Source organism: Panthera onca, chromosome D4, assembly GCF_046562875.1.
Source record: "Panthera onca isolate mPanOnc1 chromosome D4, mPanOnc1 haplotype 2, whole genome shotgun sequence".
NCBI lineage: Eukaryota > Metazoa > Chordata > Mammalia > Carnivora > Felidae > Panthera > Panthera onca.
In genome coordinates, this window is record NC_138351.1 from 73539972 (window position 1) to 73566371 (window position 26400).

General features: G+C 40.4%; 1 protein-coding gene across 4 annotated transcripts; it reads right to left on the reverse strand.

Annotated features, from left to right (window-relative positions):
• Positions 1-689: 689 nt before the first annotated feature.
• On the reverse strand, positions 690-23877 carry INIP (INTS3 and NABP interacting protein). Of its 4 annotated transcripts, XM_060608988.3 has the most exons (5): positions 23717-23877; positions 22484-22566; positions 9142-9244; positions 6427-6517; positions 690-5305 (listed from the first exon to the last, which is right to left on the reverse strand). In XM_060608988.3, the coding sequence occupies exons 2-5, from the start codon at positions 22506-22508 to the stop codon at positions 5210-5212; spliced, it is 315 nt and encodes a 104-aa protein (XP_060464971.2). In that variant the 5' UTR covers positions 22509-22566; positions 23717-23877; the 3' UTR covers positions 690-5209. The 4 variants fall into 4 exon arrangements, with proteins under 4 accessions (XP_060464971.2, XP_060464970.2, XP_060464973.2 ...); XM_060608987.3 differs by lacking the exons at positions 22484-22566; positions 23717-23877 and adding an exon at positions 15311-15618; XM_060608990.3 differs by lacking the exons at positions 22484-22566; positions 23717-23877 and adding an exon at positions 15250-15336.
• Positions 23878-26400: the final 2523 nt, after the last annotated feature.

Consider the following 26400-nt stretch of genomic DNA (forward strand, 5'->3'; position numbering starts at 1 on the left):
TCATGGGTTCGAGCCCCGCATCGGGCTCTGTGCCGACAGCATGGAGCCTGGAACCTGCTTCGAATTCTGTCTCTCTCTCTCTCTCTCTCTCTGCCCTTCCCACTCTGTCTCTGCACTCTGTCTCTCAAAAATAAATAAACGTTAAAAAAACACTAACAAAAGGACATTCTTAGAAGTGGAGATCTAGGAATTGGTGAGAGAAGAATGGTAGATAATGGAACGTGAGCAAAGAGAAATTTGGGGGAAGGGTCCAAGAACTAAATGGAAGAGAGAGCTGGCGTTAAGATGTGGTTGTCAACAGAAGACACCAGTCTGAAATCTCAGTAGAAATTAAGAGTAATATTCTGGTGTTTATCACAAGGGCCCCTTTGCCATGAGCTGGCTGAGAAGGACCTAACCGGTTCATCTCCACACCTGCCTATGCTCAAAAATGTTCCACAGACTAGAGGTATTTGCCTCACCCTGGAATTCAAGACTCTCCAGAGGATGTGTCTGTCCAGCCTGGCTTTGGCCTTTTTTTTTTTTTTTTTTTTTTTTTTTTTTGAGTTCAGGTTTTTGGGGCACCTGGCTGGCTCAGTTGGAGGAGCATGTGACTCTTGATCTCAGGATTGTGAGTACAAGGCCCACCTTGGGTATAGAGATAACTTAAATGAATAAATAATTTAAACATATTTAGACTCCTCTAATCCTTCTCTGCTCCATTTCCTTCTCCTCAGCTGGGGCAGCAGTGGTGGAGGGAGCAGGACCTCCTGCTGGTGCAGCACCCGCTACTGGGGCAGGTCCACCAGCCCCTACACTGCAGATGAGGCTGCCGATGTAGAGGTCAGCCAGGGCCTTTGCAAGCAAGCCCGGCCAGAAAGCTTCAGCATTTACACCTGCTGCTTTAATGAGGGCATTGATCTCATCCTCAGTGACTATCACCTCACCGTTGTGCAGGATGAAGGCCCAGTAGATGATGCAGGTGCGCTGAGACGGAGGCCCCAGTGCTGGCGAGTGCTGCCGTCACAGTGCTAGTCGCTGGATGAAGCGAGGGCCTCACCCCAACACGGCCTTAGCTTCCTCAAGGGATGGAGCACCTTAGTGCCTTTGGCCTCATTTCTCATTACTGCAGGATACAAATTTATCCACATCTATCCATACAAGTCCAGCCAAATTGGACTTTTGGTGTTTCATAATGGCCCCTACGCCTGTTCTGCCTCTGTGCAGGCTTTTCCTTTGCTTTCACTGTTGCTCTATCTTCCTTGGCTGAGATGCTCTTCTTTCAAAAGTCAAGTTCAAATGCTTATTCTTTTTTTTTGTTGTTTGGTTGTTTTAAAGATATGTTTATTTAAGTAATCTCTACACCCAACGTGGGACTTTAACTCACAATTTCAAGATCCAGAGTCACATGTTCCACCGATGAAGCCAAACAGAAGCCCGCCCCTCAGATGCTTATCCTGACATAGGCTTCACTGGCCCTAGGCTTATCCTCTCCTCACTAATAAGGTGCAACCAGAAAGTTATCTATTAGCGTGTTTGTCTCACCCACTCTAGACTGTCAGGTTCTTGAGGGTAGTGAAGTTCTCCACTTCCTCCTATGTTCATTCTTTATTGCTCATTAAAAAAAAAACAAACAAAAAACAACCTGTGTTCCCTGTGCGTAGAGGTAAAGAAGAACAGCATTCAGTAAACACTGGCTGAGCTGATGCAGAAACAGGACTCGTGCTGGCTGCCGGATGCTGGTGGTGGCGCTGACCGGCACCGATGACCTGATGCGCCCTAGGTTGACCTTTTATTCTCAGTGTAAACATGTTTGCAAAGACCCTTGCCTCCGTGGGCCTTAAACTCCTAGAAAGGCTGAGTTTCTACTGCCAAAGCGAAACAAAGAACTGAGACCACTTAATGAGACGTTTTATAGATTGTTCAGAGGAAACAAAATCTGTTTGAAATCAGTGAGTCATTTTAGTTTTTATTACAGAATCATACAAAGCACTATTATCTGTATTTTTGAGCAGTGGCTTTCAAGACTTTTTCTTGGGGTGACTCACTGAAAAAAAAAACAAAACAAATACCTTCTCCATCACGACCCAGGTCATATATATCCATTCATTCCCTCAATAAGCAGGTACTGGCCACCTACTATATGCCAAAAACTAAACAGAATACAGTAGTGAACAAAGAGGAGGGGAGGGAAGGAAACAAATCCTCACCTCAGAGATCTTACATACTAGTACAACAAACAAAACAAGCAAAACACACACACACATGGAAATAGAAGACTCGTGAAACAAAATCTATTACCACATGCCATGCACTCTCATGCTATTTTTTCAAAAAAAAGAAAAAATGCTGGTCACACCCCATTAAAGCCATTAAGTTGGCTTCTCAATTTAGTAACAGGTTGAGGCCTGCACTTGGAAAAATACTGGTCTAGACAATTTATGAAGTAGGCAGAGTGGGTGCTGTTCCTATTTTACAGGTGAGACAGAGTGACATGCCAAGAGAGGCTGAATGAGTTACCCCCATTCACCCATACTGGGGGGGGGGGGGGGCGGGAAGCAATGTTGAAGCCTCACCTAGGGCTTCTGACTGGCCCCCTGCCCTTCCCATTATCCTCCGCAGCCTTCCCAATGGTCTTACTTCCTACTTCTGATATGAAATCCTGACTTTTGCCTGGAGCAGCTCTTCCTGCCCTTCCAGGTAAAATCGGACCAATACTTCCAGGCCTGTTTAGAATGCTTTGTGTTCTGAATGCCTCTTCTATGGTACACTGCCCTCTGGCTTCCTTATCATTTCTGCTATGCCACAACAGGCTCCTCTCCACTGTGACTTCCTTCAGAGCAGGCCTCCTGTTCCCCCCACCATACTACAATGTTTTACAGGGTGTGTATTAACAAATACATACGGAATAGAACTGAATTTGTAAGTGACTCCCAGGAGAGGGGTGCAAGGAAGTGCTTACTAGCCCGGACTGCAGGATTTAGCAACATCTATTTAAAAGGCTAAGACTGGGGCGCCTGGGTGGCTTAGTTGGTTAAGCATCTGACTTTGGATCAGGTCATGATCTCACGGTTTGTGGGCGGAAGCTCCCGGTTCGTGGGTTCAAGCCCCTCATCGGGCTCACTGCTGTCAGCACTGAGCCTGCTTTAAACCCTCTGTACCCTCCTCTCTCTGCCCCTCCCCCACTCACGATCTCTCTCTCAAAAATAAAAAACAAATAAATAAAAGGCTAAGAGACTAGAAAAGATACCACTGTAAAAAAGATCTCTTTATCTAGGTTATATAAGTCACACATTAGGTAGAGGCTTCAACAGTATAAAAAGTATACAATCCAAATGTTTTACCTTCTTAGCATCAATAGATAAATTTAGAACCATGCCAGTCAGTTGTGGGTTGCACAGAACAGAAACTGTCAAAACAATTCAAGAAAATGAGGGCCACTGTAGAAGTCCCAAAGAAGAACTGGATGGGCCTGAGGCAGGACAGGGGCCAGGGGTCCCTGGGAGCTCCTCAGCAGCAGGGAGTAAGGGCACCTTTGCTGTAATAATGACCATTACAATGGAACAACTGCCACCTCACCCAAATGCAGAAAATCAGTTCAAATTCTCAAGAATCTAAATGGCACAGCCAAGTCTAGAATTGTCCATCCTTGCTTTAATTAGTTTGGGTTAACAGAGCTAAGCGGTTGTTGCAAATATCTAGGGAAGGAGGGAAAGAAACCCTTTGAAAAGGGAGATGAACTTCGATTAAATATTGACCTTAACTGGAATTTTAAGTTTCAGTTCCTACCACCAGAGATGATGGGGACTCAAGGCTAATATCAGGTCAATTATAAGTAGCTATAAAATACTATATCTGTGATATAGTATAAAATATAATTTCAGTCCTATTAAAGGTAAGAAAAAAACGTAGATTTTAGCTAAATGACCTCTAAGTTTCATGAACATAGAAATCTATGACTTTATATATACATACACACACATATATATACATATATATATATATATATATATACACATATACACATACATGTGTGTGTGTGTGTGTGTGTGTGTGTGTGTGTGGTGAAAATTGAATTCCCCTACCAATAGTTTTCAGACTTTGTTCTGAATTAGAGATTCTAATTCTGTAGGACTGGAGTAAGGTAGGAGGCACTGCCTATTTAAACAGGCACCCCAGATTCTGTTGAAGATGTGTCATATTGAGAAACTTGCTTAACCTAACTCCTTAAATTAAAAAGGGGCTTGACTTGCATACATTTTTAATTAGAACAAAAATGGACGATAAAACTCAGGGACACCACACATGTGGTAACACTAAATAATAAGAGCATGCACAAATTTTAAAACCACATTTCTTATCACTGTTTTTTTGGTTTTTTTTTTAAATTTTTTTTTAACATTTATTTTTGAGACAGAGAGACAGAGCATGAACGGGGGAGGGTCAGAGAGAGAGGGAGACACAGAATCTGAAACAGGTTCCAGGCTCTGAGCTGTCAGCAGAGCCCGACGCGGGGCTTGAACTCACACGAGATCATGACCTGAGCCAAAATCGGAGGCTCAACCAGACTGAGCCACCCAGGCACCCCTCTTATCACTGTTTTTAATAGCATTTAGTCACATAATTTATAGTGGCATAGGTTTATAAAAGATGTTTAAGATTTGTTGGTAACTTAATTGTATCTTAGATTTTCTTTGAAAATGAAAACAGGAGAGACAGTTATGAGTTAAAGATTTCAGGACGACATGTTGACTATAAACACAAAAGATACACTGATAGCAATTCTATAAACAGCAAATATAAATGTAACTTATTTAAGTCCATTGGTTCACATTTTTAAAAGCACCCTCATTTTTTTCAAGTTAAGTACTATATATAAACGGTTCATGAAAGTCTATTGTGGACAATGATATATTCAGGCCACCTAGTTGGGGGCGGGGGGTGAATGTATGGGACCATCCAATCCAGAGTCTGATTTGGAGCTAAAACCGAACTGTTCTGTGTGACAAAACAGTGACAAGTAGCATCATCAGTTCCTCAGCGAGTACACTTCCCAAAGCTCGCATCCTCCTGGTGACCCTCCTCTTCTGCTTTGACTTACACATACCTTTCTTTCAAAAAAGCAAAAAGTATAAAAGTTCACCAAAATTCTGTAAGTCACAGTTTGTATAGCACTAAATGATAGTAGCTTTGGCATCTGATATAGTTGCCTTTGCTACAAATATTTTCTTCACTCTGGGTCAAGGCGAGGTAAGACAGGAAGAATAAGATTCCCAAATGCGGAGTCTTGAGTTATGAAGTATCCAGATGAATGTGCATGTGCGTGCTGGAGGGAAGAGTTTAAAAAAAAAAAAAAAAAAAAAAAGCAATTAAGCTATTAAAAGTCACAGTTTTTCAACCAAGGCATTAAAATTACTTATCCCTGAGACAAAATTTATTTTAAAAATTAGTTCTGCTGCTGCTAATTTTGTTTAAATACACGGGAGATGGACAGTAATAAAAAATTCGTATTAACAAGCTGCACCAGGCACTCATTTATCAGACCCACTCTCTCCTCTGTGATTCTCTAAAGTCAATAATGAGTCAAAGACATGAATTACTTTGTTCCTTGGAGCAGGGAAAACTAGCAACAAAGATCCCAGAGATCTCCTCTTAATCAACAAAGCAGGAACTTGAGAAAGAAGGGCAGCAGTTGGGAAGGGAGCCGATTACTGGTGATTAAGACACCAACATTTTGTTGAGAATGTTGTAATGTAAGTAACAGAAAACCACCAGTGACCTCCCTCTATCGCTAGAGAAAAGAAGACTGTTTTTAGGTTGCCTGAAGTGAGATGATCTTTTATGTCTCTTCCAATTCTGAAATTCCAAGGTTTAAAAGCATAAGTAATGATGGCTGGTTCAAGGTCTCCGAGAATGTTAAACTATCCAAGATCACTGTAATACTAAAACTGTTTATTATTACTATGAAGAGCAAAATTTTAAAAACTGATGGATTATCACATTCCTATGGTCAGTGTGAATCTTTAAGCATATACTGACCATTAAAAAAAGAATCCAAACAACAAAGAACAAGTAAGACTATTAAGGGATGTAACGGCATGACAAATTCGAAAAAAGTATGTACATACCATTAAACTAGGCAGTTTAGCTTTTAACATCATTCTGTCCATCCAAATATCCTAAACTCTTTTGTACACAAGCAATCCCTTGCCAGGTACGGCACAGAATTAATCATGGCGGTGTCAAAACCATAAAAGATACTTTCATTTCTGCTGTATTGGTCCTTCAAATCCTTTGAGCATGACTGAACATCAAAAAACCATTGCAATGATGTGCGCAACGCTTTTATTGATATCATTCCACTGAAATACAAAATAGGAATTGCGCTGGATTCCAAGATCCAGGAAATCTCCAATGAGACAAGAATGTCAGTTACACTTGGCTCACCTGCAAAGCTGCCTTCTGTTGGGCTGCAATATGCTGCTGCTCAGCATGATCCCGGAAGTCCTTATTAAGAGAGGGTCTCGAGAGTGCAATGCTAAAATGGGAATCTTAGTTATTTGGCTGTTGAAAGTAGAGACTTCCTTACTTCTGAATCACATTTTTCATTTATATATTCTTTATAGGGATAAAAAAGGCCTTCCAGAGTAAGTCTTTTTTTCCTTCTCCCACTGTCGACGTTAATTTATATGAAGAAAGCCTATGTTATTTACTGGGGCTTCGAATTACTTTTTTTTTTTTGATGATTTTTTGGGGATGATTTATGGTCCCTTACTTTCAAACAGATCTGAGGTTACTCCAGTCTATCATAAAGTTACATTTATGATGAAAACAGAAGAACTGAATGTTTCAAGCAGAAGGTACAGCAAGTGTAAAAAAGCCCAGGGCAAAAGACCTTGATGTGTCTGAAGGAATTAAGAGTTCAATAGGATTGAAGGTCAGGATTGAAAAGGGGTGAAATGGGTTAGCAAAAAATGATGCTGGGGAGGAAGGCAGGTGCCAGGATATGAAAAGCCTTGTGAAATACATTAAGAAATGTAGACCTTATCCTAACAGTAAAGGGAGACCCCCAAGAGTATTAGAAGCAGAGAAGTGACATGATCACCAGTACCATACGATGGCTCTGAAGGACCACCACTATGGCAGACAGTGCTGGTCACCTCAACAACTGCTGGTCTTCTTATTTCCTTGCCAATGGAACACAAACTTAGTTCTATTATCGGTGTTTCCATGCTTCAGGGCCAGCCAGGCTCATCTCTCAGGGGGTGAACTCTGGTGGGTGTTAAGACAGTGCCATTCCCCTTGCTGGTTTCTGGCTTAGGCAAGAGAAAGATACACAATTCTGGGCAACTAGACTTGATGGGTAGTCTGCCAGAAGGCTTCTGAGAACATTTTCCATGCTCTTGCAAAAGGAACACAGGGGAGGAACCTTCTGGCTTTTGCCTCTATAGGTGGCTCAGTGTAGAGGTGAGGCTGAGGCTACGGCAGTCGTATTTTGACCATTAGGGAGCTGCTGACCCACAGAGAAAGGCACAGAGGGAAGCCAGAGCACTGCTGACACTGTTGGGCCACCGCATGACGCCACTCTGGACACCCCTGCTCTTCATACTCTTGGTTAACGTACATCCTAATGTACGTGCCCATTTTCTTGGTTTTCTGTTACTTTTAGATTAAAGCATCCTAACTGACACAACTGATAAATGTATTCAGGAAGACTTAAGATGACAGGAAACTTAGTGAGGAAGCAGCTGTAGTAATTGAGGCAAGAAATGAGAGTGGCCAGGACCAGTAGCAATGAAGAAGAATAGATTTGAAACACATTTCAACGTATAAACATAAAAGAATGGTAAATGCTTTGAGACAGAAATGAAAGGATAATAATAATAAATGAAGGTCACACTTATGTAGATCTGTACCATCCATTGAGACAAGAAACCCAAGAATATTAAGTAGTTAGTTAGAGGCACCAAGGTAAGAGGAGTTAAGCTCGGGACATACTAAGTTTGAAATGCCTCAACGACATCAGAGTGGAGGTATCCAGGAGGCGGTTTGGGACTTGGGAGAGAAAACTAGATAAAAGTTATCAGCACATAAATAACAGGCTGTGAAAGCGGATGCAGCTGTCCAATGGAAAAGATGTGAGAAGACTGGGAAACTGGATCTAGAACTGAACTCTGAGGAGCACTGACATTCACGAGACAGGCAGTGGAGAAATGTCTGCAAGAGAAATCAAGACAGTGTGACACTGAGTGAATGGAAGCCAAGGAAAAAGAGTATTTGCAGAAGGAGGGAGTGATCAGTGGTGTCAAATAATGTTAACACGTCTCATAAGAAAAGGACTCTGACCTACTGGACTTATCTACAATGAGGGTGCAAGTGACTTAGGGGAGCACCTATTCTTGGGAAGCAGGGAGAGGGGGCCTCAAGACCAAGTGGAGTGCACTAAGGAGTAAAAGGGAGTCAGTTAAGATGAGGATAAACAGCACTTTTAAGAGGTCTGGCTGAAAGAGAGAGGAAGGGGGGCGCCTGGGTGGCTCAGTCGGTTAAGCGTCCGACTTCGGCTCAGGTCACGATCTCGCGGTCCGTGAGTTCGAGCCCCGCGTCGGGCTCTGGGCGGATGGCTCAGAGCCTGGAGCCTGCTTCCGATTCTGTGTCTCCCGCTCTCTCTGCCCCTCCCCCGTTCATGCTCTGTCTCTCTCTGTCTCAAAAATAAATAAACGTTAAAAAAAAAAAAAAAAATTAAAAAAAAAAAAAAAAAGAGAGAGAGGAAGGCTAGGGTGGTGGTTAAATGGGGTAATCTGAAGGAAGAGATGTAAGAAGGCAGAAACTGAACACAAAGATCATCAAGATACCTAAATTTTAGCAGCTTTACAGAACGCTTAAAGAGTGGGATGCTGACAATAATTTCAGTAACAAAAACCACACAAATCCTTTTCTTTTTTAAAAAGCAGGCTGTAGGGAACATTAAATATTCTAGTTAGAATTCAAATATTTAAAATCCAACAAAATCTACTTGTCTAGTTTTTTCAAATCTAACTAGGAAACAAAACATAACATGTAAATTCCAATATTAGAGAAATAAACCACTGCCAATCAACTTGAGGTATTTTGTCCAAAATATTTTTTATATCACTGAATATAAAACCTATTATTCGTCAATACCTAGCTCCAGGATGATTTGCTGAAGATTGGTTCTGCATGAGTAATTTTCTTTTCTCTTTGTCCAGTTCTGCCAAGATCGCAACTCTGTTCTTGTTTTGAAAACCTAAGAAAGACAGTGGGTGGAGGGGAGAGAGAAATAAAAAAACATTTTAGAGATATTTTTATAAACCCAGGCCATCTAGAAACCCAGAAAGCAAATTCTATTCTCTAACGAGATAACAAACTCACTAGTAAGTCGTTTCCCTAGATGGTTACTGTCTTCCCACTGCCTACTTCCCAGTGGCTTTACCAGCACGGCCCACGGATACATGTAAAGTCCAATACTGACTGAGGGACTCGAAAGACTTAGTTTTAAAGAACTGTAATCACCAAGGTTTTCAGGAGGAAAACAGCAACAGACATGCTCAGACCTAAACAATATTTCTTTTTCTCAGCTGCTTTCATTCAGAAATGACGCACAATCTTTCAAGGAACAAGTCAAAAAACGGTGACTGCCCACACAGCAATTCTGGGAAAGAAATGGAGCCTAATTGGGGGGGGGGGGGGGGGCAGAAAGATGTGTCTGTTAGCAAGTACTTAACATTAGGCTTTTGATTTTTAAATTACAAAAGATCTAGAGCAGAGGGGGCAAAGTGCTGGCCCAGGAGCAGCATCCAACTAGGTTTTTAAAATCTGAAGTAAATGCCAACATGTAAACATTGAGATAATGTAAACAAAATTCTCAGACTTCTTGCTTCTCTAGAAACATGTTGAGAACTGGCAACAAGGGATCTGGATACCCCATGGTAAAAATTAACTAGAACGAACAGTCCTCACCTTTAATGGGCACTCTCTAACTTATTGCAGTCCTTATTCAACTTGTTTATACGCCCTGTGGGCATTTGAGTTTCTGATCCCTAATTCAGAAGAAAACAAATGGAAAGATAAAAGACAGGCAAACGAACCTCAAAGTGAGGTCTCTGTAAACTGAAGAACGCCTTCCAAGGGAAAGGAGCACTCTCCCATTTGTATACACGAAGTTACATATATGTAAAGCAAGTTACACCACTGGGTATATTTCCACCTATAGGACGAGACTTTTCTCCACTTCTCAGAAGAGGCTAATGCATTCTTAGAAGATAATTCTGTGGTTCCATCTTTGTAGGAATTTAGAGATACTATAAATAGAAAAGTCCTGAAAACTGGGGCACCTGGCTGGCTCAGTCGGTGGGGCCTGCAACTCGATCTCAGGTTTGTGAGTTTGAGCCCCACATTAGGTGTAGAGATCACTTAAAAAAATAAAAATAAAAATAAAATAAAGTTCTGAAAAGCAAATTTAAAAATCTGATGGTGTCTAAATTATGTGATGAGCGAAATAAATAACCACACTGGAAAGTACTGATCTGCTGTTTACAGAAATATCAATTTCCCTCAAGATTAATTTGTTCACAAAAAAATGTTTTAGGGTCACTATCAGTAAAGTAATTGTATGTACATAGAAACTGTATGTACAAAACATTAAAAAGACTACATGAAGATAATTTGATAAATAACGTTTGGATAAATACAAGCACAACCGAGTTTTTCAATGCTCTTTGTATATAAATGCACATAAATTATTTTTATTTAAAATTTTAAATGTTTATTTATTTTTGAGACAGAGAGACAGAGCATGAGCGATGGAAGGACAGAGAGAGAGAGGGAAACACAGAATCAGAAGCAGGCTCCCGGCTTTGAACTGTCAGTACAGAGCCTGACGCGGGGCTCGAACCCATCAACCATGAGATAATGACCTGAGCCAAAGTCAGATGGTTAACTGACTGAGCCGCCTAGGCGCCCCAACGTAAACTATTTTTAAATGTGTTTCCTCCAGGAAAAGGAACCAGAGTTCTAGGTGCATGTCTTAGGGCAAGAAAAAAAATCAAGAAGGGCCTGGAACATCTAGTGGTCAGGAAGCAAGAAGTTTTTTAAACAATGTCCAGGGTAGTGCTGAAGACAAGGAAGCCAACTTAAGGTTAGCCAGGCTGTCACAACTGGAATGTTAAAAAGAGAATAATAATTATAGCTAAATAGAACAAATTCAATCTATGATAAGCCATGACTTCATAGAAAGATACAAAAGGGAAAGTTAAAATACATAAAAATATAGTTGTAAAGAAGGGTGAAAATAATAGTTATTATAATTAATAATTAGTTATAATAATTATAGTTAATAATTAGGTCAGTGTTAACATTTAGGGGTTTGTTTCTCCTATTAAATGTGCCTGTTTATAAAGTATAGCTGAATACTTTTTTGTTAAGGTACAGGGAGGCAGGGGCAGGCACAGGGAACAGGGGCTAAGTCAAACAGTTCCAGAAAAAGCAGGTTAGGTACTAAGAACAGGAGAGGTGGATTCAGTGCAGGTCCTCACCCATATACACCATTTAAAAGGGGACCCAGTGGCAATGAGCACCCATGTCACACAATGACCAAGTAGAAACTCTGAGTTCTAACTGGATGAATTAGTGAAATATCCTAAAGAAAACTAACTGTATAGACCTAATAATCCCGGACCTCTTGGGAGATGAAACGCATGAAATCCTGGCAGTAAAGCTACCAGAAAAGGGCAATTCATAATGAAAACAGAACACAGAAGTATTTCATTCAGGGACTAACTCCAGGTTGTAAGAAACCAAAAATCTGTGAGATCGGCATGAGCTTGCAAAAATCCCATTAACTAACTTAACAGGTAAAGTTTAATTATAGAAGGGACCCAGTGCACACCACCACAGCTTTTAAGCTTTTAATCTTTAAAAGCATTACCAAATCTTGTGTTTTGGCTGAGATTCAAACTTATCAACAACACTAAATCTTGACTTGTCTGAAATTTTGTTTTGTTTTTGGTAGTGGTAAGATTACTGTAACCCTAGGAAAGTATAGAAAAATTACTAGGATCCTGGGAAAGTACAGAGGTAAGAATCTGAGAAAATTATTATAGCCCCAGGAAGATATAAAAAACAAGTACAGAATGAGTAAATTAATTAATCATGGGTTAATATTTTAAAATCGATTTAAGTGTACTAAGTTTTGCAATAATTAGGGATGTGTTACACAGTCATATTAATTATAATTCTAATTTAAACTATTAAAGAGAATTTAACTAAATAAGCTTATAATCAATTCTACAGGTTTAAAAAATGTTATTTTAGAACTTAGTTTATTAGATGAGTAGGTTTAATACACTGTCAATTAAATTATGAGCAGTGATGAGTATTTTCTCCATGCAAAAGATCCCCTCAGACTTCAAAGAATTCATTAGAATATTTAAACAAGGGGTCACTGGCTTGGGCTAGCTCCTAGCCTTTCCTCCCTGTAAAGAGGGGATAATGCTTATCTCTGTATCTCACTTGTGCCCCCATGCTCCCACCCAGAAGCTTAAGTTTTATCCTTATAATTCCTCTCTTCCTACCCACATCTAACCAATCACTTAATCCAACTAATTTTATGTCCTAAACGTCTCTAAAGGAACTTCCTCAATCAACTCCTTTTCCAGCCTAACCAAACAAAATGATCTCTTGCATAATATTCTAGATCTTAATGTATAACTACAGGCAGCTGAGAGCCACAAAGGCTAAACTTTATAGGAAAAGGGTATGGTCAGATCTTTTAGCCTTTTATATTCTAATCTTGTCTAATGCCCCTGAAACCTATGCTTCCTTCTTGATTTTTAAAAAATAATATATAGTATTATTTTACATGTCTGTTTTGCACAAAACATTTACATTATAAAAGTATATAAAAGTCAATAGATAGCACTTAGGGAGTAATAATAACTTATTGCAAATTTGAAACTTAAGGCACAAACTAGGTAGTTTATCTGGTTGTATTGAATGATGTTCATGCTCTCTCTCAAAAAATGAATAAATGTTCAAAAAAGGGGGGGGGGGCGCCTAGGTGGTTCAGTTTGTGAAGCATCTGACTTCCGCTCGGGTCATGATCTCGCAGTTTGTGAGTTTGAGCCCCGCATCAGGCTCTGTGCTAACAGCTCAGAGCCTGGAGCCTGCTTCGGATTCTGTGTCTCCCTCTCTCTCTGCTCCTTCCCTGCTCATGCTCTCTCTCTCCCTCTCTCTCAAAAAATGAATAAACGTTTAAATAAATAAATAAAGTATAATGTTATGTAGTGAGAGTCTCCCACCTTTAGGGTTTATACAAACAAACTCTAGGACACCAATATGACATTTAACTGTTTTATTATACTCACTACAAGAGTTTTTTTAAAAAAACACACACCTATCTCGTGCCATAATTTAACATTGCTACATTCTTTTACACATTTCATAAAGTTACATCCAACTTTTATATTCTTAGAAGCGTAAGGGTGTTAAAGATACATCTCACGTGCAGTACTTAATATTCCTTTATAATTAACCTGTTCCCTAACAATTATCTTAGAATAAAGCAGCAGTCTCTAAAATACTTCTACTTTTAGAACTTTAACCCTACCTCCATCCACAACCATATATATATTCTCATCTCCACATTCACTCATAGAAACATTTAACTCCTACACATTTTTTGGTCACTAAAAACATTCTTGAGGAACTAGCCTCACGTCAATTACATTTAAAACCTAACAGCTTGGGCACCTGGGTGGCTCAGTCGGTTGAGCATCTGACTTCAGCTCAGGTCATGATCTCATAGTTTGTGAGTTCAAGCCCCACACGTCAGGCTTGCTGCTGTCGGCCTGTCAATCCAGAACTTGCTTTGGATCCTCTGTCCCCTCTCTCTGCCCCTGCCCTGCTTGAGCTCTCCCGAAAACAAATAAATATTTTAAAAATAAAAAATAAAACCTAACAGCTGATATTCACTTTACATGAATAGCTCTATCACATGTAAACAAGCACTAACTGGAATTCTTTCTACTGAAAAAAAAAAAAAAAAAAAAAAAAAAAACAACTCTAAAGCTAAAGAATGAAAATTATTTTCTTTGTTCAGTAGGGTTATGAATCATCCACTTTCCAATTACAGTTGATAAACTGCTTTCATAACACTTTTTAAAAGATATTTTAAAATATTATTCAAATCCTTTGAGGTGGTTATCCTACAAGCTAGATATTCTTCACAACTATACTTTTTTTTTTTTTTATCTTGAGGGAAAGAGAGAGAGAGAGAAAATGTGAGCAGGGGGAGGGGCAGAGAGAGAGGAAGAGAAAGAATCGTAAGCAGGCTCTGTGCTGACAGCACGGAGCCCGACGTGAGGCTCAATCTCATGAACCATGAGATCATGACCTGAGCCGAAATCAAGAGTCAGATGCTTGACTGAGCCACCCAGGTGCCCCTTCACAGCTATACTTTAAATCAACGTATCATACTTAAGGTACCTGTTTTGTATTAAAGGAAAGTCACTGTGGCACTATTAGTTTAACATGTTTTAAGTTATTTATTGAATCAACATATATTTATTGTGTATGCTTTATACACAGGCACTAGATAAATTTCTAAGGATACAATGATAAGCCAGAACTTGGCATGATTCTAGCTCTCATGGCTGTCAGAGTCCAGTGAGGATAGAAATGATCAAATAATTACAGAAATGAGTGTATACTTAGAATCTAAGATGAGTAGTCTGAAATAAAGAAAGAAAATTCTATAAACATTTATAATAATCATTACCATGGGAATTAATGTCGAGTAAACTTGACCTAGACTGGGAGCAAGTGCACCAGTGAAGGCTTCCAGAGAAAGTAATGCCTGAACTGAAATCTAAAGGATAAATAAATAAGTTCATTAGGGGTGGGGGGAAAATGATACTTCTCCCTATGAAAAGAGCACTGTAGTTGCAATGTTGAGATTAGGCTACACAAGAGAAAACAGGAGACTATTACAGTAGAACAAGCGAGAAATGACAGGCCAGAGAAGTGGGAAGATAGGAACAGATCCAAGAGCTATTTAGGAAGGTGAATCAACAGGACACTGATAGAGTAAATATAAAGTAAGGAATGAGGAAGGCGTCATGGATGGTTCCTAGATTTCTGATATGGTGAATTCTTTCTGTTTTTCTATTGCTGCTGTAGCAAATTACTACAAACTCAGTGGCTTAAAACAACATGAAGCTATTATCTTACAGTTCTATAGTTCAGTGGTCTTACTGGGCTACAATCAGCGCTGCATTCCTTTCTGGAGTCTCTGGCGGAGAATCTGTTTCCTTGCCTTTTCCAGCATCTAGAAGCTTCCTGAGTTCCTTGGATCCTGGTACCCTTTCTCTGCCTTCAAATCCAGCAACGTTGCATCTCTCCGACCCTTCTTCTATTGTCATTTCTCTGACCACAGCCAGGAAAAAATTTGCTCCTTTTAAGGACTTGTGATTAAAATGGGTGCACCTGGATAATCCAGGATTATCTTCCCATCTCAAGGCCCTTATTAACCTTAATCACATGGCAAAGTTCTTTTTGCCACATAAGGTAACACAGTCACAGGTTCTGGGGATTATGATGTGGGCATCTTTGGTGGGGGAGGGACCATTCTGCCTAATGATATATGTCATGTACTCCGTGGTTACAGCTCAAACCTCATCCAGGGGAGACTGCTTGATGTCTAAGTCTTAGCAGAATAAAAGCATATCACATTAAGTCAACATGAGTTGATTATTACCAATAATTAGCTTCTAGGTATCTAGTGAATGGCAAACACTTCTTATATCCGGTGAGATCTAAAACTCTTAGCCACCTTTTGGACTTTACTGAAAATACCTATCAAAGGAATAAACACTACTGTCTGCTCAGATGATCTCCCTGTGTTCAAGTTCTCTCTCAGACCTCATGGACTTACTCCCTGTAAGCGACTGCCACTTTTTCTACCTATTTGAGGTTTCCCATCTTCAGGACTGGCTAAATAAGATGATGAGTGATCTGCTTGAACTGACCTTTCCTCATCATTCATTTTTTTTTTTTTTCCCCTCTTAAACTCACAGGGCCTTTTTTCATTCAGTACAAGGATTTTCTGCCTCATAATAGATGCAGAAGAGATACAAAGATTAAGAAGTCTCTGCCCCTATTCTAGAACTCCCAATTTTTTCTTAGATGCTATAATTAGAATGTTCTAATCCCTCAGCTAAAGTGCAGTATGGGAAAACATGGGACGTGGGCACAGAATCGATTTGATTTCTCATCTAAGAACTACCAGTTACTATTTAATATTGGGAAAATCATCTCACTTTGCAGGACAAATGGGGACAATGGTAACAACTTCAAAGGGTGGTTTTATGAAATATAGGGAATATAGCATACAGCCTGCCATGTGGTAACTGCTTAATAAATACTAGCTATTACTATCTAGCATTCTCTATTAGTTAACATCACTAGATTCTCATCAGCCCCATTCTGCCAATCCACTTTCAGTGAATAGTTTTTATTACAAAGAATAAAGCTGATTAGCATGCAGCTTTCTAGGTTACACTCACAGGACAGGGCTTCCAGGCCAGGCTGAATGGATCTCAAGCTCTCTCCTAACTATACATACTCTATGAAGCTACTTTACAGCAAATTCTGCCTCAACTCAGTTTCATTCCTATTTGAACCTGGGGCCTACAGATCAATCCTAGCACATCAGAAAAATACTGTACTCTTTGCTTTGCAGTTAAAAATGACACAAAAATGGGGCGCCTGGATGGCTCAGTTGGTTGAGCGTCCACTTTGGCTCGGGTCATGATCTCACAGCTCATGGGTTCGAGCCCCAGTCAGGCTCTGCTGACAGCTCAGAGCCTGGAGCCTGCTTTGGATTCTGTGTCTCCCTCTCTCTCTGCCCCTAACCCACTCGCATCCTGTCTTTGTCTCAAAAATAAATAAACATTTAAAAAAAAAATTTTTTTAATAAAAAAATAAATGACACAAAAAGAAATCTAGCTTAAAAAAAAACCTACTGTAGGGGCGCCTGGGTGGCTCGGTTCAGCGTCCGACTTTGGCTCAGGTCATGATGTCACTATTCCTGAGTTGGAGCCCTGCACTGGGCTCTCTGTGGTCAGCACAGAACCCACTTCAGATCCTCTGTCTTTCTCTCTCTGCCCTTTCCCTGCTCTGTCTCTCAAAAATAATAAACATTAAAAAAACAATTAAAAAATAATAATAATCTTTAAAAATAAACAACCTACTGCAGGTTCAGTTGGTTCAGTTGGTTGAGCATCCAACTCTTGATTTCGGCTCAGGTCATGATCCCAGGGTCGTGAGATTAAGCCCTGTGTTGGGTTCTATGCTGACAGCACAGGGCCCACTTAGGATTCTCTCTCACTCTCTCTCTCTGTATCCCTCGGGATTCTCTCTCCCTCTCTCTGTGTCCCTCTCCTGCTCTCATGCATGTGCCCACAATCTCTCAAAATAAATGAATCTTAAAAAAAAAAAAAACTAAAAAATAAAAAAAAACCCCAATTGCAAATTGCATTTTTGCATCCACACTCTCCATTTTAAAATATACAAATGCAAGAATTTAAAAATGATTTTTATCCTTCAGTGAGATAAACTCTTAATTAGGATGTAGTATACCTTAGTACAAGGCTTAAGGGTACGTTTGCTTTTCTTCTGGGCTATAGATGGTTTGGGGTAAGATAATATCTGGGCGTGAGGTCAAGCAAGACACCTCCCAAGAGTTTTGCCACCCCACTCCCACACAGCACCCTGAAATCACAGCTAAGAGCATCTAGTATGGTCCCAAATCAGTAGTTCCCACCACCTGATCTGCGGGGCTTATAATTATTACTATAAACATTTTGAGATAACTATAAAAGAGTCAAGGAAAAGAATTCACATTTCTTCCTATTTCACTAGGTTTCTCTGTGTCTGAAATCAGGTTGGTCCAATTGGTTGGACCAATCCACACGTACATAGGACCTTGATATTTACCAATAATGAAAGATTCTTTACATAGTACCTTGGCCAAATAGCAGTTTGACAATCTGCCTCTACATGTTAAAATTCTCAAAAATGTTACTCATCCATCAAGTAGTTATTAAGAACGAACCAAATGTTCCATACTACGACAGATGCTAAGAATAGGAGACTTCAGTGATGGTTTGCCAAGAGCTTATGAAATTAGCAGTCTTGACTGCTACCACAGTATGACAGACTGCTAGATCTGCTAGAGGGCTCAGTGAACACAATGGGATTCTGTCTTCTATACTAGAGACAAATTAACAAATTGCAGTATACAGATCAGGATTTCTTTTTCAGTCATGGTTCTCTCAGTTATCATTATAAGATAATTATGGCACTTGGCATTCAATCTCTGTATTGAGTAGTTCCTATACACGTAAACAGTACAGAAATAATTTATTATAGAGAGTAAAATGCAATACATCCAAATAGGTAAGAATTTTAAAATTCACTTGGAGTCTAGGTGCATGATATGGACTCCCTCTGCTGGTGCCTAATAGCAGCCCAGGACACCAACAAAATCATGGACAACAAAAGCCAAAAGGCTAATCTAAATTCGCTTCTATTTAGATTAGGGGATGTTTCACAGAAGATGATTATGGATAAATCAAGAACAACCCTAAAAATTATTGTGTTTTATTGCAAATGTGGAAAAAAAATAACCAGTAAACTGTAAATCTCGATTATTTGTGATATTAGAACAGATAATTTAAAATTTATTTTCATCTGGACTGGACTGTGTGATTTTTTTTTTAGCAGCATATTTCCTTTCAAAAATAGACATATCTTTGATTTTATTTTGGTTCAAATTAAATTACTTTTAATCTGATAACTTGATGAAAAGAAGAGATCAAAGACCAGAAGGGAACGTTGACCCTGTGATTAATCCACAGAGCACACAAATCACACATGGTTATTTGAGAGAACAGAACAGTTCTTAGCTAGTTACAACTGTCACCATAGCTAGCTTTTCACAACATTACACTTCTATAAAACTCAGGCAACCTTTAGTTTGCCCTAAATGCAACTAATATACTAAAAAAGTTTACATATAATAAGACAGCAGACTTCCAACTTCCAGTACTGGCAGAGTAGTTTGGTTAGACCAACCCTGCCACTGTAGAAGTTTAAATTCTGGACAAAGGATTAAAAAATCATTATGTGAAGGCACTAGAAACTAACCCAAATCAGGCAGAAACTCCAATTAGGGAGATTTGGGAGATTCATGACTTTTTGTTCAATTCACAGTCTGGATTGCCTCACCTTACTGGCTTTTGAGGTATCAGAGGACAGAGTTCAGGGCTGGCAGAGTGGCCAGAAAATAAGGGGAGAAACCCAAGAGGGAAAGGCATAGGGAGTAAAGCCTATAAAATCCACCCAAAGTGTTTGCTTCTTGCTAAAACTACACATGTATGGGGGAAACCCCGGGAGATTTAGCAATAAAGTAGCAGCTGGAAGCTTACAAGACTGAGCAGAGATTTCAGCTACTGCCCAACACAAGGAGACAAGAGTTTGGAGTCTGAGTTGAGTTGAAGGCTTGCATCTGCTAGAAGTCACATTTCAGAGGAATACAAAAAGAATCCAGAGTCTCTACAATGTATTAGTCATAATATCCAGTATCCAATAACAAATCACTAAGTATAGCAAGAAAGAGGAAAACATGACCCACACTCAAAAAAAAAAAAAAAAAAAAAAAAATACAGTCAACAGAAACCAACTCCAAGATGATCCAGATGATGCAATTAGTGGTGACAAAGGGCTTATATCCAGACTCTTAAAAAAAACAAAACACTTCATAATAAAAATAACCCAGGGGCGCCTGGGTGGCTCAGTCGGTTAAGCATCCGACTTCAGCTCAGGTCACGATCTCACGGTCCATGAGTTCGAGCCCCGCGTCGGGCTCTGGGCTGATGGCTCAGAGCCTGGAGCCTGCTTCCGATTCTGTGTCTCCCTCTCTCTCTGCCCCTCCCCCATTCATGCTCTGTCTCTCTCTGTCTCAAAAATAAATAAACGTTAAAAAAAAAAAATTTTAAAAAAAAATAAAAAAAAAAAGAAAAAAAAAAGAAAAAAAAAAAAGAAAAGTAAAAATAACCCAATTTTTAAAAAATGAACTAAACACTCAAATCACATAAAAGGATTTACAATGGCCAGGAAGTACAAAAAAGAGCTCAACATTTGTCATCAGCAAAGTGCAAGTTAATACTATAATGAGATGCCCCTTCCTGTCCTCTAAAATGACTAAAATTAAAGAGACCTATAACGGTGTATGTAGAGCACCCAGATTTCTCACACATTGCCAGAGGGAATGTGAAATGGTACAAGCAGTTTGGGAAAAGGTTTGGCAGTTTTTTATAAAATTAACAATATACTCAGTTGCTCCACTTGTATCTATTAATCCAAATATCTACAAAAAGACATATAAACGAGTATTTTCAAAGCAACTGTATTCACAGTGGCCAAAACTGAGACAACCCCAAAACCCCTGAACAGGAGAATGAATAAAAAAATGGTGATAAATACAGAGTAGAAAACTACTCCAGAATAAACGTAATGAACTATTGATACATGGCATGACAGTGAAAGCTGGACACAAACAAGTATACACACTATGATTCCATTTATATGAAGTTTAAGACAAAACTAAGGTTAAAAAAATCAGAACAGAGAGGATAAAAACATATGGGTCAAAAAAAGTTCAGAGTTGATAGGGAAAGGAAATAGAGGTTTGCTTTCAAGTTGTAGAACAGGAAACAACTTACAAAGTGGGATTTAATACTTTCTAGAGATTAAATTTTACTTTGTAAAACTTTTTTTTTTAGAGAGAGAGTGAGTGTGAGCAGGGGAAAAGAGCAGTGACAGAGAGAGAGAGAGAGAGAGAGAGAGAGAGAGAATCTCAAGTAGGCTCTAGGCTCAGCACAGAGCCTGATGTGGGGCTCGATCCCACGACCCTGGAATCATTACCTGAGCTGAAATCAAGAGCTGGACGCTCAAACAACCAAGCCACCCATGCACCCCTAAGACTTATTTTTATTTTATTATTTTTTTTTAAGTTTATTTATTTTGAGAGAGAGAGCACACACGCACGTGAGCAGGGAGGGTAGAGGGAGAATCCCAACCAGGCTCCACTCTCAGCTTGGAGCCTGACTCACGGCTCTAGCCCATGACTGTGAGATCAGGATGTGAGTTGAAATCAAGAGTCCAATGTTCAACTGACTGAGCTACCCAAAATTTATTTTTAAATAAAAACTCCTTCTCTAGGATGTGTCTGACTTGATTTGCTTTAGAGAGCTTCTAAACAGAGATGTATATGAAAGTTTCTAGAACAAATGAAGATAAAGGCATGGATATTGCCTGGTGATAATATAACGTCTTAAAAGTGGTTCTGGGGACGCATGACTGGCTCAGTTGGTTAAGCGTCAGACTCTTGATTTCGGCTCAGGTCATGATCTCACAGTTCATGGGATGGAGTCCCATGTCAGGCTCTGTGCTGACATTGCAGAGCCTGCTTGGGATTCTGTCTCTCCCTCTCTGCCCCTCCCCCGCTTGTGTGGGTTCTCTCTCTCTCAAATAAATAAACACTTAAATGAATGAATGAATGAATGAATGAATGTGGTTCTGACATGTGGATGCCTGGGTGGCTCAGTCGTTAAACATCTGACTTTGGCTCAGGTCATGATCTCATGGTTCATGAGTTCAAGTCCCTGTCTCTCCCTTCCTCCCTCCCTCTCTGCCCCTTGCTCACTTGCGCCCTCTCTTTCAAAAAAAAAAAAAAAAAAAGTGGTTCTGAGGGGTGCCTGGGGTGGCTTAGTCGGTTGAGTGTCCAACTCCTGATGTTGGCTTAGGTGCTCAGGTCATGATCTTGAGGTTCGTGGGTTCAAGCCCCCCATTGGGCTCTGTACTGACAGTACAGAGCCTGCTTGGGATTCTCTCCCTCCTCCTCTCTCTCTGCCCTTTCCCTGCTCTCTCTCTTATAATAAATAAATAAACTTAAAGTGGTTCTGACTGCAAGTAAAAGAGAACACAGGTTTACACTGTGAATAATCTTAACACAGGCTAAAATACAGGATTAATAGGGGCGCCTGGGTGGCTCAGTTGGTTAAGCATCCAGCTCTTGATTTTGGCTTGGGTCATGATCTCACAGTTTGTGAGATGGAGCGGGCTCTGTGCTGGCAGTGTGGAGTCTGCTTGGGACTCTCTTCCTCTCTCTCTGCCCCTCCCCTGCTCTTTCACTCTCAAAAATAAATAAACATTTGAAAAAAACAAACAAACATAGAATTAATAGCTATTAAGAATGTTATATATCTGATACAATCTTGGACTTACTTCAAATACAGGGTTTTTACTTTGCTATTCATTTTTTATTCTGACTACAGTTAACTGCTGTATACTAACTTTTCTATTAAAACATGTTCACTATTATGGGGAAAAGTTCCCATTAATAACAAGTTCCAGCATGCGTTACCTTGTCCTGATGGGTTTGCTGCCATATCTTCCTATTTTGCTTCAACTATGTTCAGTGGCAACTGGTCAACAATTTCCAATCTCCTGTAAAAAAAAAAAACAACGAATACGTGTACAAACATATAAAATGCACCATACTTTAATAACAAACTAAAAGTTGTCAGGAACAGCTAGCTTTCCTACAATGAAACATTTGCAGTGTCTTCGTCTCATCAGAAACATACATCTGAAAAAGCACACAGACTTAAATCACAAATTTAAACTCTGCAAAGTCCTCAAGTATTTAATTAGAACGTTAAGTGTTTATTCTTGAAGATGTTGATACCGACATTTAGCATTACTCTCTTTAATATACACCATTACGTTGTATTTACCAAATACTACCACATATATCAACCGATTGACAGCATCAATATGAGTGCTAGAAAGAAAAAAAATCATTCCGCTATGGTGCTTTTGGATTCACTTAAAATATATCCAGCAACTACTGTGTATACTAAAAGCTAAAAAGGAAAACAAGCCTAGAATTTACCAAGTATATAGTCTGCACCATACACTAAGATGCTTGAAATTATTTTACTTATCAGCATTTTATAGATAGGGAGATCCGTGCCCAAGGTCACAAAGCTAGTAAGAATACTTTGGGCTGTTAGTTTCCAAACTTCGTGGTTTTTGTATTAGGCCTTGGGGAGATCGCAAATGAGCAGGACCCTACGCCAGCCTTCAAGGAACATACAATCCGATGGGAAAATATACTCTCATTCAAGCAACCATACGAAAAAGTTTAACGAACGCGCTCTTTAAAAGGCGTAACTAGTGCTCCGGAAGCAGAGAGGAGCTGATTCTTTCGACGCGATGAAGGATGCCTTTACGGGAACCCCGTAAAAGTACAAGGGCTAGCAAACGGATTGCGGTTTTGAACAAAATATCGTTAGGCGCTTCCTCGGCAGAAGCACAGGGCGAGGCAAGCAGGTTGGGTCGGGAAGAAAGAGGGCCATCTAGTGAAGGGGAACGTTGACAGGGGATGTGACAAGGCGGCACCCGCGACTCAAAGGGCCCTTGCGGGAGGGCGTGGAGGGCAGGCTGGGCGGGGGCTGCGGCCGACACCACCCAGAGGAGGGGGAGTGAAGAAGGTGGAGAACCCGCTACCCTGTGGCAACAAAGACAGCGGCAGCAGATCCGCGCTGGCGCCACACACTTCCATCCCCCGGCGCCATCAGGTGGTCCTACTTACCCGGGCCACGAAAGCGTCCAGGACCCTCCACGCGTCCAGATCGCTCTCTCAAAGGGGGCGCGACCACTTAAACACCTGCAAACAGAGCCCAACATGCGGCCCTACAACCTTCCCGCCCCCGCTACGCTTCCGCCTCCTGCCTGACGTACACTGGAGGGAGCGGAAGTCCCGCCTCCCGCCTCCAGACAGCAGCGGCTGCCAACTGTGATTCGTGCTTTAACTGCTCAGCGCAGGCGCCACTTCCCTTTTGAAGAGTGACAGCCGAAAAAGCTCATGGGAGATGCAGGCGGTGCTGTTGGGGGCGGGGCTCAGGGAGACGCTTGTCGCCGGCCCTGCCGGGCAGGGGCGGGGCCGAGACCGGCTGAGACCTTAGCACCGCGAGTGGCCCTTTCGTCAAAGCCACCGTTCAGAGAAAAGTCACTATCCTGGCCAGGCCTGTGACGATAGGAATCCACTCCGGCCAGGATAAGAGGAGGGCCAGTCTTCACAGGCAGGGCTGGCTTTTATTATTCAACAACCATCTGGGGTTTTGCGTCTGCACTTTTCCACAAATCCCAGGGATTTTTTTTTTTTTATAGTTTACATAATTATACATAAGAAAAGCACCAAACATGCAAAAGTGTTTGCTACTGTGCTATAATCTGTTTAAGAAATGGCTGTGCCACATCTCAGAACACAAAGCCCCTCCTAGTGGGATCACCTGATGCCTGATCTACAGATCTACCTATTTACATTAAAAGGTAACCATGTATTGGTGTGTTTCACCTGTTCTGTGGTGGGTAACCCCTGTTATGAATATTTCTAGAATTTGAACATCGATTCTTAATGTTTGCTCAATGGTAAATGTTTATAAGGCACAACTTTGTTACGTATGGATCTCTGAAATAATAACACTACCAAGCATGTATTGAGTGCCTTCTGCATGCTAGGTTCTTCTTGTGCATCGGGCTCTGATCCTGCCATTTCCTGATTTATATATGATTTATATTTATGTATTTGTATATGAAACTCAGAAATGTTGAATTACTTTATGTCAAGTAACAACCTGAGTTTCCAAGGAGTCAATGTTTGCCAGATGCTAAGGCCCACATTCTTAAGCCTCACACATTGTCTCTGCTCTGGAGGAAGGAATTCCTCAGAGTCCAGCTCTTGCTGACATCTTCAATATAGATATAAAGTGTAATACATGAGCATTCTGGTAGTCAGCCAGGACTGCTTTTCATTTAAGAGGCATTTTTTGAGGGGTGCCTGGCTGGCTCGGTTGCAAGAGCATATGACTTCTGATCTCAGGGTTGTGAGTTGGGAGTTCTACGTGGGGTGTGGAGATTACTAAAAAAATAATAATAAATGTTAAAAAAAAAAAAAAAAAAAGGCCTTGGGGTGCCTGGGTGGCTCCATCCGTTAAGCTTCCGACTTTGGCTCAGGCCATGTCACAGTTTTTGAGTTCGAGCCCTGCGTCGGGCTCTGTGCTGACAGCTCAGAGCCTGGAGCCTGCTTTGGATTCTGTGCCTTCCTCCTTCTCTTTCTTTCTCCCCCTCCCCCACTTGTGCTCTGTCTCTGTCTCTCAAAAATAAATAAATAAATAAATAAATAAATGTGAAAAAAAAATTTTTTTTAAAAGATCTTTTTGAGTCCTGGACTGACTAAAAAGATGACTGGGATGTATATGGCTTACAAAACCTTAGGAAATTTTTTTGGTTTTAGGTGGCCTGACTAGATAATACAGAAACTAGGACATAAAAAAGCTCCAGTCTAAGTCCTTTTTTGGTTTGTTTTCTTCAAGTTTTTATTTAAATTCTAGTTAGTTAACATATAGTGTAATATTGGTTTCAGGAGTAGGATTTAGTGATTCATCACTTACTTATAACACCCAGTGCTCATCCCAACAAGTGCCCTCCTTAATACCCATCACCCATCTAGCCCATCTTCCACCCACCTCCCTCCATCAACCTTCAGTCTGTTCTCTTTAGTTAAGAGTCTTTTTGTGGTTTACGTCTCTCTCCTCCCTCCCCACCATGTTCATCTGTTTTGTTTCTTAATTTCACATATGAATGAAATCATATGGTATCTGACTTTCTCTGACTTAATTAGCTTAGCATAATATACTCTATCTCCCTCCATGTGGTTGCAAATGGCAAGTTTTCATTTTTTTCTTTATGGCTGAGTAATATTCCACTATAAATATACCACACCTTCTTTATCCACTTATGAGTCAATGGACATTTGGGCTCTTTTCATAATTTGGTTATTGGTTTTTTTTTTTAATTTTTTTAATGTTTATTTATTTTTGAGACAGAGGGAGACAGAACATAAGTTGGGGAGGGGCAGAGAGAGAGAGGGAGACACAGAATCTGAAACAGGCTCCGGGCTCTGAGCTGTCAGCACAGAGCCCGATGCGGGGCTCGAACCCACGAACCATGAGATCATGACCTGAGCCGAAGTCGGACGCTTAACCGACTGAGCCACCCAGGCGCCCCAATAATTTGGTTATTGTTGATAACGCTGCTATAAACATCGGGGTGCATGCGTCCCTTTGAATCAGTATTTTTTTTATCCTTTGGGTAAATACTACCTAGTAGTGCAATTGCTGGATCATTGGGTCACTCTATTTTTAATTTTTTGAGGAACCTCCATATTGTTTTCCAGAGTAGCTGTACTAGTTTGCATTCCCACCGGCGGTGCAT